This window comes from Colletotrichum navitas, assembly GCF_030913465.1.
Source record: "Colletotrichum navitas strain CBS 125086 chromosome Unknown LY79scaffold_1, whole genome shotgun sequence".
In the NCBI taxonomy this organism is placed as follows: domain Eukaryota; kingdom Fungi; phylum Ascomycota; class Sordariomycetes; order Glomerellales; family Glomerellaceae; genus Colletotrichum; species Colletotrichum navitas.
In genome coordinates this window covers 1,448,581-1,460,611 of record NW_026850547.1, presented here as the reverse complement: position 1 = coordinate 1,460,611, position 12,031 = coordinate 1,448,581, and the positions used below count along the sequence as shown (strand labels likewise).

Below are 12,031 nucleotides of genomic sequence, written 5' to 3'. Positions count from 1 at the left end.
GCGTGGCCAAATTTAGAACATGACTGCTGGCTGGTTGGCTACGTAGCCAACAGCAGACAGGCAGACCAGCCAAAGGCCCGTTGGTTGAGCAAAAAGGAGGACGGCCATGATGAGGGCGGCCACAATATAAGACTTTGGGCCATCCATCGCCACCAGTTGGATTCTTGTCTCTCCTCTCGTTGATCTGTAGAAGTCAAGAAGAAGGAAAGTGATCCAAGTGTTGTTCAAGGTTGTTTTCTCTGTTATTCATCATTCTGTTTTTTGCTACCATCCCTCCGCACTCGTCCGAAACCCCAACCACTCGAGATAATCGCAAGCCGGACTTGCTCGACAAACAGTCATTCATTCGATAATACCGAACCACACACCCATACAACAGTCATTTGCAATTAGCAATATTCTGCCCAGCGCGCCGCCTTGTTACAGTTCGCAAAGCGAAATCAGAGCAGCCAAGAAATCATTTCTGCGTCGAAACGAGGAGAAAATCGACAGGGAAAAAAACAATAATTCATTAATCTTGATACGACCGTGATTTGGGTTTCGGGAAAATCGACAAGCCCATTCGACAAACAACCCGGTCTCTCATCTCAAATTGCCTTGACAGCGGGCGAGTGAACAGACGTTTTCTGGCCACAGACTCACTTCTTCCCCCTCTTCTCAGTATCCAGGTCGCCCCGCCTTATTCGCTTGGCTACCAGGAAGGAAGCAGAGAGCACTGAGGAACAGACAGACTGCCGCAGCCTCCCCTCTCCGCCCCCCCTCTCTCTCTACTACTTGCTCACACGCTTCATTTGGTGCACACAAATCAGAAGGAGAAGCACGCACCACACGTACTTGCACCCCCCCCGCACCCTGGTTGCTCTTCCCTGGTCTAGTGCACAGTACAGTTCGCTCCAGGCCCATACAGTGCAACGGTTCCTCCTCACACACCCCCCTGGTCCCTGAATCCCGGCCTAGACGGTTCATCACTGCACACCCCACCCACCCCCCTCCTCCCTGTCTTCCTCTCCACCCCAGCCAGCCAGCCAGCCAGCTCTAGCTCTGTCTTCGCTGCTCGGCTTGTCATTCAACGCAGGTACCCCCATCGCGAGATAGAAGGGTACAAATGTCAACTCTACCCCCCAACCACATTCGATCCGACTTCATGAGATCAACAGCTGCAGTCAACATGGCGGTCGCATCATCTGCGAAGGCCAAGTCGGCCTGCAAAGCCAACAGCAACAACAATGCCAACTCCAACAAGGCAAAGTCACAGATGCACCGTCGTTCAAGAACAGGTACGTCTTATCTATCTACCTATGCTTGGCTCTACCTTTCTGTCTTCCACCCCCAAAACCATTAAGCTTCTATCACACGAGCAAACTCTCTCGCTTGACTTACACCCGAGTGCTACTTACACCGGCTTCTCGCCTCCTTCCACCCAACCACGTTCATTTGCCCTCCCACTCAGCTGCCATGGCTCGCTTGAACTCTCGATGCTAATCGCCTTTCTTTTCAGGATGCTACACCTGCAGACTGCGCCGCAAGAAGTGCGACGAGGGCTCGCCCATGTGTTCCGCTTGCAAACACCTCGGTTTGACATGCGAATACAAGCGGCCAATGTGGTGGAGCAACAACGACGCTCGCCGCAAGCATAAGGACGACATCAAGACGATCATCAAGCGCAAGAAGCTTTCCGAAAAGGCGTCACACACGATTCAGACTTCCGTCGGCTCGCCCCCGGGCCTGTCGCACTCGCTTCCCACCTCCGCCACCTTCTCCGACCCCCTTGACCGCACCCGCTCTGCCTCCATCGACTCGCACTTTTCCACGGCTTTCAACTTCAACAGCCCGCCAACTGTCGGTGCCGAGTATGGCACCTACAACCCGCAGATGCACCCTGACTTCATGTACAGCGGCTTCCCCTCACCGTATGAGATTGATGTCAAGACGGAACGACAGGTCTACATGAACGATGTGCCCACCCTGAGGGAGTCGACCATTTCCACCTTCAGCACCTTTCACACTCCTCCTCCACCAGGAACCATTTTGCCCTCGTCTGTACCCCTCGACGGCGAATGGACCGAGCAGGTTTATTCAGAGCGCAAGGAATCTCTCAGCGAGGAAACCCTCAACGTCAACTTCTTCGACTTCTCCCATGGCCCAGCCATGTCCAACCGCCAAGTCGCAATTGAGCTCGACGACAACGACCAACGGCTGCTGGACCACTTCATCCAGTTCGTCCTGCCCACCATCTTCCCCATCCTCGACACCAACCAGCACGGCTCGGTCGGCTCTGACCTGATCCTCCCCGCCCTTCAAAGCAACAAGGGCTACCTGCACTGCTGCTTGAGCATCGCCGCTCAGCACTACAAGGCGACGATCAATGTATCCGGCGACGAGATCGACCAGGACATCATGCGCCACCGCTATGCCACCATCTCGGCCCTGTGCGATGCTCTCACCAAGGACGAGAACCACCAGGAGATTCTTGATGCTGCCTTGGGTCTCATATTCTTCCAGTGTGTCGTCGGCCGCTTCGACGACGCGCTCCCCGACATCCCATGGCATCAGCACTTCCAAGCTGCCATCAGCTTGGTGCAGAAGCTTGACCTTCCCCGCCTCGTCTCGGACCCCAGTGAGCAGATGAACCAGACGCCCTTCAACATGACCTTGACGTCTTGGATCGACATCCTGGGCGCGACAATGCAAGGACAAGCGCCCACCTTCGCCCACACCTACCGCGAGAAGCACCTGTCAAACAACCCCAGCCTCGGTCTCCGCGAGCTCATGGGCTGTGATGACCGTGTCATGTACCTCATCTCTGAGATTGCCTGCCTCGAGGCTCTCAAGAGCAGTGGCATGGACGACATCACCCTCTGCCAACACGTGCACGCACTTGGCGACCAGATCAACCTTACCGAGATAGGGGAATCCGGTCCCAAGATGCCTTACAACAACAACGGAAGCCTTTCGCCGAAACAACTTTCCAAGAACATGACGGCCGCTTTCCGTATTGCCGCTCGCATCTACCTATGCAGCTTGGTGCCCGGCTTCAACCCCGCGCAAGCCTCCTGCGTCGGTCTCGTTGAGAAGCTCGCCAACGTCCTCCAACTCATCCCCTCGGGGCCTGGAGGATTCGACCGCAGCCTCGTCTGGGTCTACCTCGTCGGCGGCTCTGTCAGCTTGCCTGGCAGTTCTTTCCGTGCCCTCTTTGAGGACCGCGTTGCCCAGCTTGGCGACGTCTCCGACTGCGGTTCATTCGGCCGCGTCGCCTCGCTCCTTAACGAAGTCTGGATTCAGACGGGCAGCATTAAGAGCAGCGACAGCTGCGCTGGCAGCCCTGGTTCCTCCTCGGGATCGGAGGCGGTAGCATACATCCACTGGCGGGATGTCATGCAGATGAAGGGCTGGGACTTCTTGTTGATCTGATAGCCTGGCTGGTCCCGGGCCGAACAGATATTAGCACTCACCGGTCCTCGTCTGCATGGTGTGCGTACCGCCTTCGCAAAGTGATGCAGGCAATCGCCCATTCCCTTTTGCGCGAACCAGGACGCTACTGCCAGCCAGTTTCGCGCTGCTGGACACATTGTTATCTTCTCTTCCAACTTTTTTTCTTTCTTTTTCTCCCCCCCCCCCACGTTTTGATACCACAATTTCTTTTTCCACCTACACATTTATATATCGGCCTTTTCAAGGTTGCTCTGGGGTTACTAGAAGGACACGCCGCAAGGCATACGGAGCGGACATGAACAACGAGAGCGAAGACACTTGGACTACACTTTATTCTGGACACTTTCCTGGGTGAGGGTACGCGGGGCAGCTGGGCCTGGCTGCCGGGATGATGGATGACGATGATGACGGAAAAAGGACCGCTGGGATGGGGCCTTTGGAACATGCAATGGGAAACGTGAGATGCGACGAACGGCTTTTTTCTCCCTTTATCAGACGGGAAACTATCTTCATTCCATCTTAGTTCTGTCTGATCTATTCGATTTCGGCTGTCACTGGGTATACCGCATCATGAGCATGGGAAATGGGCTTCATCGGCGTTTTTTTGGGGACATGGGAATAGCATTTCGGTGCATCTGGACTGGATCGGATGGATCAAAGAGAAGAGCTCTGGGAGCTGTGATGGGCTAGCTTCCCTGTTGACTTCTTCACTTTGGGGTTCGATCGGCGGCCTTGCTCCACGGAGCATTGGCCGGATCGAGCAAGATTGGGATTCATGTAATACCAAGTTATACCCAACAATTTTAAAAAAGCAAATACTTGAAATCATTGACAACGGTTCCCGTTTGCGTTTAATCAATTTGCCAAGGTGACGATGGAGAGCAACAAACTCTCGCGCAGTCAAGTTCTGCTCTTGGGCCGAGCGAGCGTTACTGTCTCGCGCCCCGGTCCATGCTAGGGATATCCGAGCGGATTACTGCTCATAGCGGCGAGCAATACCCACCGCCACCACCTTCCCTTTTAAAAGCACTTCGGCCGAAGCTTACCTCTCAACGGACGGGAAGGCGGGGAGGCGGGGAGGCGGGGGGCAGGTCAGCAAACCGAATTGGGAGGATGATGCTCGGCAAAAGACTTTTCCACTCAAAAAGCAAAGTTAAAGTTAAAAAGCAAAGAGAGGCAGAAAGAGAGATAGATGGAGAGTGTATGATTGTACCTATGCAGGCGGTCGATTGAGGAGTGACAGAGGCCCCCCCCTCCACCCCGGTCGAGTTGCAAAGGAATGGCGTCGACGGCTTGGGGGTTTGTGCGGTGCACCTGCACCTGCACGAAGATGACCAGATAGTATCATTGTTCACGGGCGCGTGTATTGTCTCTGCTCTCTCGCGCAATATGCAACTTCTTGCCTGCCCATTGGATCCCTCCTGTCTGCCACGGTATCCGACGGGCGACGTCTCCCCCTGGGTTGAGGTTCAAATAGAGCAGAGAGAGCAATGAAGGCCACATAGGAAAGCACTTTACACGCTGTGCTGCGCCGCGGCCCTGCCCTGGTCCCGTTCTGTGCTGCACTTCCCTAGACTGCTCTGGAGACTAATGGGATTCCTGTAAGGGGGAGGCAGAAGGGGGGGGGGGGGGGGGGTCGGGGTAGCACAACGACGACGACGGGCTCGTGTATGTGAGTGAGTGGCAGTCTGTACAGTCACCAAAGGTCCGCACTTGCGTCCACCCCGATAGCGGTGAACCAGAAACACGCATGGTAGGGCTCGGTGAGCTTGGGGGTAAGAGGAGGGGGAAGGTGTGTGTGTGACCCTTGGGATGTTTGCTCACCTGACGTCTTCTCGGGTTGTGGACGCGGTTTCTGGTGGTGGCTGTCTTTGCCGGGTTTCTCAATTGGGAAGTCCCCCGTTATCCCAGGGTCGTCGAGCAAGAAAGAGAGAGACCGGTGGACGATAGCCGTGTTGACGACGTCAGGGCGATGGCAGTGAGTGACGGGAGATAGGACGATGTGGGCACAGAATGTGGAACGTGCGAGCGATGCTGGTGAACTGCAGTCTATCCCGCCCGCACAGTCGCGAACGTCTGCCGTGTTCATTGGCATGGGGGAAGACGAAGGGGATAAGTCAGCTTTGGGGGGGGGTTGGATGGGGGGCGCATCGTATCATCTCTAGCCTTTCGGGAGTGGGTGTAGAGAAAGATGGCTCGAGAGACTGGGGCCAGGTCACAGTATCAAGTTAACTGTGAAGAATTTACCTCATTTACTTTTCTTCTTCTTCACTTCTCACTCTCCGGTTCCTCACGCTCTGCCATCTCACATCTTTGGAGTACACTCCCCCCTTCGGCTGCAGGTGCTGGGGGAATTTTTGTGGTTTGTGCAGGCATTCCTGAACGGCAAGAGACAGGGGGAGGAAGGAACAACACTCGGGCGGATGGTCTCAGATGACGGAAAGGACATGGACATTCCCTGCACGCCACCCGTCCACTACCCGTACCTGCAAACTATTGCAGAAAAAAAGAAGAAAAAAAAAAAAAAGGGATGTTCACCGCCGTTTACGAGTCACAACGCACAGTTCGCGCGTGTGTGAATCATTGTGAATTGGCTATGGGGTTGGGGTACCTGAGGGGGGGTTGTACGTAGTAGCGTGGTGAGGTAGCGTAGTCGGTAGTTCACACTAGGAAAACAGGGAAATGTGAGAGAAAAATGCGAGATATGCTCGAGGGTATCCACGTGATGGGCCTGACTGCGGCTGCGATTTGTCTCTACTTGAACGACGTTGGCGAATTGGGCCGGCATTTTGACGTCCGTTTCCTCCATTGCTGGGGGCCTTTGCAACGAAAACAGGCCACGGGATCGGAACGTGCATTCTGAAGAGTTTGGCGAATGCCGTGCTGTCGCGTGGGAGGGGTGTAAAGTCGACGATGTTGACGACAGTTGGGTACTCGCGGAGAGAGAGGGAGGGGCGCGATGGCGAAAAGGACATGGGCAAGAGGCAAGGGCTTCATTGAGGAGCATGGCAAGGCGGATTTCTGGATTTCTGGTCGTGGTGTAGATCATGGAGACGCCAGATGGCCGGGCAAGGAGGGGGGCTTCGGGTCGGGATGGGACCGCTTTGGTGGGGTTTTCGCACTTGGGACCCTTGAACACCCATCGTGGAATGAGGGACCGACTTACACTGCACACGCTCACCGACGGCAACAACGAGATACAGGCGGACGTGTGGGCACGGGATAGTTTGGACACGCCCCCCCTCCCCCCTTGACGAGCTGAAGTGAGGTGGACGTCGGCGACGGTGATGGTGACGACGATGCTACTGCGGATAGGCTGAGGCCCGTAGACGTGGTAATGGGCCGGCGGCGTGTCCCCCTCTGGGAGGCGGCACTTGAGTGGAGGATGGGGGATGTTTGTCTCCTGCCGGCTGCCGATCGGTCAAGGTGAGGATTCCGCGTGGCGGTCTTGTGACCGTCGTCCGAGAAATGAGGGAGCCGATATGACAAAAGGCCGGACACAGGACTGGACGAGACCAAAGTAGCGGTCGCAGTGGCTGGAACGATGGCGTACGTCACGTGTGGCTTGGTTCGGCGGGAGTGGCGGCGGGCCATTGGAGGTTAGTCTTGGTCTTGGTATCGCTCGCTTGGGAGTGTTCTCGGCGAAATCCAGAATCATAATCAGGCACCTTGTTCCTCGAGTCGATGCTGACAGGTCAGGCACAGACCACGAGGGCCTCTTTGATGTTGGTCTCTTTACACTAGTGAAGTTCTCTGCGAGGATCCAAGATGGGAAAGGCGGTTAAAGACGCCTAGGAAAGTAGAATACCTACCTTAGAACTGACCTACCTAGGTCAGTGTAGTTATTATTCTACCTACTACAAAGAGAAGGAGAGACGGACGCTAAAAGAGACGACAGCGGGGGGGAATGCAGGGGCCACCCCTAAATCAAGGCCCCACGACGCCACTGGCGAATCATACGCGCGCGTTTCCCGTGCGCGGCTACACTCTGGCACTCAATGACTGTTTTTGGGGACACGACTCTTGGGTTCTTAGTGCCGCTTGTTTCTTCACTGCGACTTTGTCGACCTCTCATGGCCCGTTTCTCGCCAACGAAAAAAGGCGTCGGCCATTTGGCGACACGAGGAGCGCATAGGTACCCGTGACCCCACAACGGAGGCGCTCGCCCTTCGTCGACAGCCTCTCGTTTTCCCTAGCCTAGCGACTACCCATACCAGCACTGCCTCATGGCCAGACGTCGTGCCGCCCAACGCGAGGGCGGTAGGTATTCGATAAACCGCAATTAGAAACACCCTTGCCGCCGCTGCTGCTCATTTGCTCTTCTCCTTTTCCTCCAATGGTTTTGCGACTTCAGATGACCAGAGGTCTGAATATCGGGCCCTTGACGCCCTATCAACTCTCTCACGATGACTTCACGGGGCTTGTTTGCTTCGGCACTGGCGACGTACGGCCTGCGCAACACCATTTCTCCACCACCTCCCTGCCCATAGCCCGACCGATCCCGGCCAGGTGAACGAACGGATGGGCGGCAGTGGCCCTGCGTTTCCATCGCGCTTGCATACGACGACTATTCTATTTGCAGCCAGGCCCCTCGCAAGTCGCCGCCATGCCGCCCAGCGGCCGCTTGGTTGGCCACCGTACAGCCTACCTCAGAGGCGAGGTTGATCGGGCGGCACCTCCCTTTGGGCAGAGGAGAGGCTCCTTCGTTTCGAACCGTGCAAGAGGACGATTGCCGAGTCTGCAGTGCTTCTTCTTCTCCCCCCCCCCCCCCCGCTATCCTTGGGAGCCCTCCGCCGAGTGGCAGAGGTAAGGGTCGAAAAGGATGGCCCTTGCCGCCTTACCGTGATATCAAGCCCACACCAAGAAAGATTGGGTTTGGGTGAGTTCTGCGCGGTGCCCAGTGGAAACAGAATCGTCATCCGTCGGGCCACCGCCTGACTCTTCTCTTCTCTTTGCTTGCCAAACCATTCTATTGACATCTGCCTTCTGAGGTCGTCATTGCCTGTTCGTCTTGCCATCGATCCTTTTGTGTGGCCTCTCGCCCACCCCCGTGTGTCATTGCGTGGTCCTTCCTTGTCTGACATATCATCTTCTGGGAATAACGACAAATTCATTGTGCGCTCGCGACCAATCTCACACGAAACATCTCCCAAGCTCGATTTATTTCTATACCTTTGTATCCCCTATACGACGAGTGTATCGGAGACTCTTACCCGTCTTTTGCCATGCTCTCGTTGACACAGCTCGCTGCCTGACTCCCCGACTTACACGCCTTCCAACAAACGCGACTGACTCCGTCGCAAGAGCCGTGTCCAACACGAGCTCTCCAACGCCGGCGAGAAACACATAGCTGAAAGACCACCACTACACTACTTTACTTCATATCAAGCGTGGCCATGGCGAGACTACGAAAACGCACACGAGCCACGGTGCTCTCACTTCTCCTCGCCCCCGCCCACGCCGCTTCCAACCCCTCCGTCTTTGCACGGCAAGAAACATGCACCGCCGACGGCTTCTCCCCCTGCGGCAATGGTCTCCCAGGCAATTTTTGCTGCGGGACAGGGACAAAGTGCATCACCCTGGCCGGGAACACGACCGTGCTCTGCTGCCCGGAAGGAAGCACCTGCGATAGAATCTCGCCTATCACCTGCAACATCGAACTGCAGGACGCCGCGACGCATCCCGATGCACAGATCAAGACAACAGCTCTCACCGGTAAGCTCGCCACCTGCGGCGTCGACAAGTGCTGTCCCTTTGGGTACACCTGCAATCAGAACCAGCAGTGTGTGGTAGACCCGGACCAGACCAAGAAGCCCGAAATCGTGTCCACCTCCATCCCCGGCCCAACATCCACCGGCGCCGCCCCGACCGTCATCCCTACTGTCATCCCTACCGTCATCCCTACCGTCATTCCCACCACCATCGCCGCCAGCGCAACTCCCGACAACGTCAACAACAACGGCAACGACAACAACGCGGACGGCAGCACCTTCCCCACCGCCATCGTTATCGGGGTCCTCTGCGGCGTGCTGGCGGGTGTAGGTCTCGGCGTTGCCCTCCTTCTCTTCCTCGCCCGCCGCCGCCGCCGCAACGCTCCGTTCCAAAACGAGAAGAAGCGCAGTGGCGCCCCGCGGCCCTCGACGTCAACCTCGTCCTTTGGCAACATCATCTCCGACCCCATCCCCATATCCGACTCCACCGTCCGGACCGACTTCATCCTCAAGACCCCGTCCACAGTCAACTCCCGCGGGTCTACCACGTTCCCGACTCGTTACGGAGCCGGCGGCGCCGGTTACCACACCCGACTCTCATCGACGGCGACGACGCTGGCGCACCAGCCCATCGGCCTCGCCCGCAGCGACTCCGCACCGCGGACGCCGCCAAACAAGACGCCGGAGCGCGGTGTCCCCGTTCCACCTATCCGCGGCATGCGCCCCAACTCCGGATCCCGGCGATACCACCCTTCAAGTGTCCCGAGCCCGCTCTCCCCGCCGAAGCCTGGGTACATCACGCGCGAGCCGAGCAGCGAGAGCATCAACGTGTTTGCAGACCCGCGGACCGTCGGGGGCGAGAGGCCCGGGGCGAAGAGGATGACGACGTTCACCGACATGATGGAGGAGGCGGAGCTCGGAGAGGTGAGGAGGGGGAAACCCTACGTTCTGCAGACGCCGCAGATGCCTTCGAAGATGAACCATGTAATCTGAAGGGAAAGCAAGACGGGAGATCTGTCTCTGGGAAGGTGCAGGGGGTTGTGTGTGCTTCCACGATACTGTCTTTTTGTAATCTTCGTACGATGTTCGATTCTTTTCTGGGGTTTTTTTTTTTGTGTGTGGAGAGACATGCTGGGTTCATGGATTTACGGGGAAGGAAGAGATATTAGACATTCGCTTTATTCATGTTCCATAGATGTTTTTAGAATGGTGGGGGAGAGACGGTTTTATCTTACCGGGCAACTGGGCGTTCTTGTGTTTTCTTTAGGATACCTTAGGATTATATACCCACGGTCGCTTTCTTCCTTTATAGTCAGCAGTCGCGAAAGTTTCTCATTTGGCGGCCCCAAGATGAGTACAAGGTCAGAATACACTTTCTCTTACAAACAAACAACACTCTTGATAGGTGCTTTTCTTCTCCCCGGTGATAATGCAGCAGGTAAAGGACAAGCTGCGGAAAACATGCAAGCCCTCCCTACTCTACCTACCTGGGTAAGCTGAAGAAAGTACGTGTTACAGTGGAATGTGCGACGTACAGGATATCTTGCAACATCATGGTTGGCGGTATTACCTCTGTACTATAGGTAGTCAAGTGATTCTCCGACGGCTTCCGTTAGCCTACCTGTGCGGGCGGGAATAGGGGCTTCATGGTGAATGAGGGACGAGATCTTCGAGGTGCTGCGCTACCGTCATTGCCTGTGTGCTTATTCCAAATGTAAAGAGACGGAATAACAAGGTGGGTTCCAGATATGTCACCACCAGAAGAAGCCCCTTCACTTCCCGGCATACCTCGCCCTCCACCCTAACTCAGCAGAAGACAAGCAAAGGCTACGCTACACTACCTATCCAAGCACAACATAATCCAAATCAATCAACCGGTGTAAAAGAGAGCATTGAAATAAGCTTAAATGTAAGGATATCGAAGTATTATCAAAAAGAAGAACACAATCAGGCTAGTAGGAAGGGGAGAAAACGGCAGAAAAGTTCCGTCTCAGAGTTTTACCCCAGTTGTTAGCAAACCCTGCCCCAAGAGGGTGTCGAACAGAGAGAGACCTCCCAGCCAGTGTTTAACCGTTCGGCTACCGCGTCCCGGGATGTCCCCTCGATGGAACATTTTGGGAGGAAGTTTGTGACATGGGTAGCAGGGGAGAGGGGGGGGGGCGAGCTGAGGACCGTGGCTGTCTGGCATGAGGCTGGGGATCAAAGAGCGCGCGGGTGGGGTGGGATGGTTTGACTGTTACCGTGGAACGACCGAAGCTTGGGGAGGGGGCGTAACGAAGAGGGCTGGGGGCGTAAACGGGAATCGGGACAAGAACAGGCACTCTTTCTGTGAAGATAGGCTGGATTGGTGACTTGGGGCTGTCAAACGACACAGTGAGGCAAGGTCGGGGGGGGGGGGGGGAGAACAAGGTGTAAGCAGCGCCAGAAAGGGTTATACATGTTGTATTTATATATGCTTCTCAAATACTACTACAATAACGGAATCCGTTTCAGGGAACTACACAGATCACTTAGTCTTGATGCGTGGGTTCCCGGATAAAGAATACAGGCTTTCACTGCTAGATTGCCTTTCTCCACGTATTCCATATTCGTTCCGCGGGCTGCTTCTCCTCCTCAACAAACCAATAGGCTAGAATATATCAATCTCGAGGCGGCAGCACCTTTGAAAAAGGCGAGGGCCTCGATTCTTGCCTCTCTCAATCCTATTGGGTGAGATAGCCGGTAATTGGGGGGGGGGGGGGGGGGGGGGGGCAGTGTAAACGTCCTTGGCTGGCATGAAGCTCAGCTGAAGAACAATGGCTACCGTAGCCAGGGTGCCTGACTCTATTTGGTGAATGACAAGCATCCTTTCCATGGTGTCCTCGGATCCGCTCAGCGGGGTGAACACC

The 12,031-nt window shown here is 55.7% G+C and overlaps 4 protein-coding genes across 4 annotated transcripts; 3 read left to right on the top strand and 1 right to left on the bottom strand.

Moving 5' to 3' along the window:
• Positions 1–1,168: 1,168 nt before the first annotated feature.
• Positions 1,169–3,411, top strand: LY79DRAFT_574708 (fungal-specific transcription factor domain-containing protein; the record flags this gene model as incomplete). The annotated part of the gene is made up of 2 exons (XM_060559623.1): positions 1,169–1,277; positions 1,499–3,411. The coding sequence occupies 2 exons, from the start codon at positions 1,169–1,171 to the stop codon at positions 3,409–3,411; spliced, it is 2,022 nt and encodes a 673-aa protein (XP_060420883.1).
• Positions 3,412–4,250: 839 nt separating this feature from the next.
• LY79DRAFT_533415 (uncharacterized protein) lies at positions 4,251–5,026 on the top strand. The gene has a single exon (XM_060556360.1). It carries the CDS (start codon positions 4,384–4,386, stop codon positions 4,663–4,665), a length of 282 nt encoding a protein of 93 aa, XP_060420882.1. The 5' UTR covers positions 4,251–4,383; the 3' UTR covers positions 4,666–5,026.
• Positions 5,027–8,013: 2,987 nt separating this feature from the next.
• On the bottom strand, positions 8,014–8,687 carry LY79DRAFT_17609 (uncharacterized protein). The gene has a single exon (XM_060551256.1). The coding sequence runs from the start codon at positions 8,544–8,546 to the stop codon at positions 8,082–8,084; it is 465 nt and encodes a 154-aa protein (XP_060420881.1). The 5' UTR covers positions 8,547–8,687; the 3' UTR covers positions 8,014–8,081.
• Positions 8,688–8,828: 141 nt separating this feature from the next.
• LY79DRAFT_664682 (uncharacterized protein) lies at positions 8,829–10,136 on the top strand (the record flags this gene model as incomplete). Its single annotated transcript, XM_060562937.1, has 1 exon — positions 8,829–10,136. The coding sequence occupies one exon, from the start codon at positions 8,829–8,831 to the stop codon at positions 10,134–10,136; it is 1,308 nt and encodes a 435-aa protein (XP_060420880.1).
• Between the last annotated feature and the right edge of the window lie 1,895 nt (positions 10,137–12,031).

What these genes read in the sequence shown, in the direction of transcription:
- LY79DRAFT_533415 (XM_060556360.1), top strand. Translation starts at nt 4,384, where the DNA reads ATGCTAGGGATATCCGAGCGGATTACTGCTCATAGCGGCGAGCAATAC.
- LY79DRAFT_17609 (XM_060551256.1), bottom strand. Translation starts at nt 8,546, where the DNA reads ATGAATTTGTCGTTATTCCCAGAAGATGATATGTCAGACAAGGAAGGA.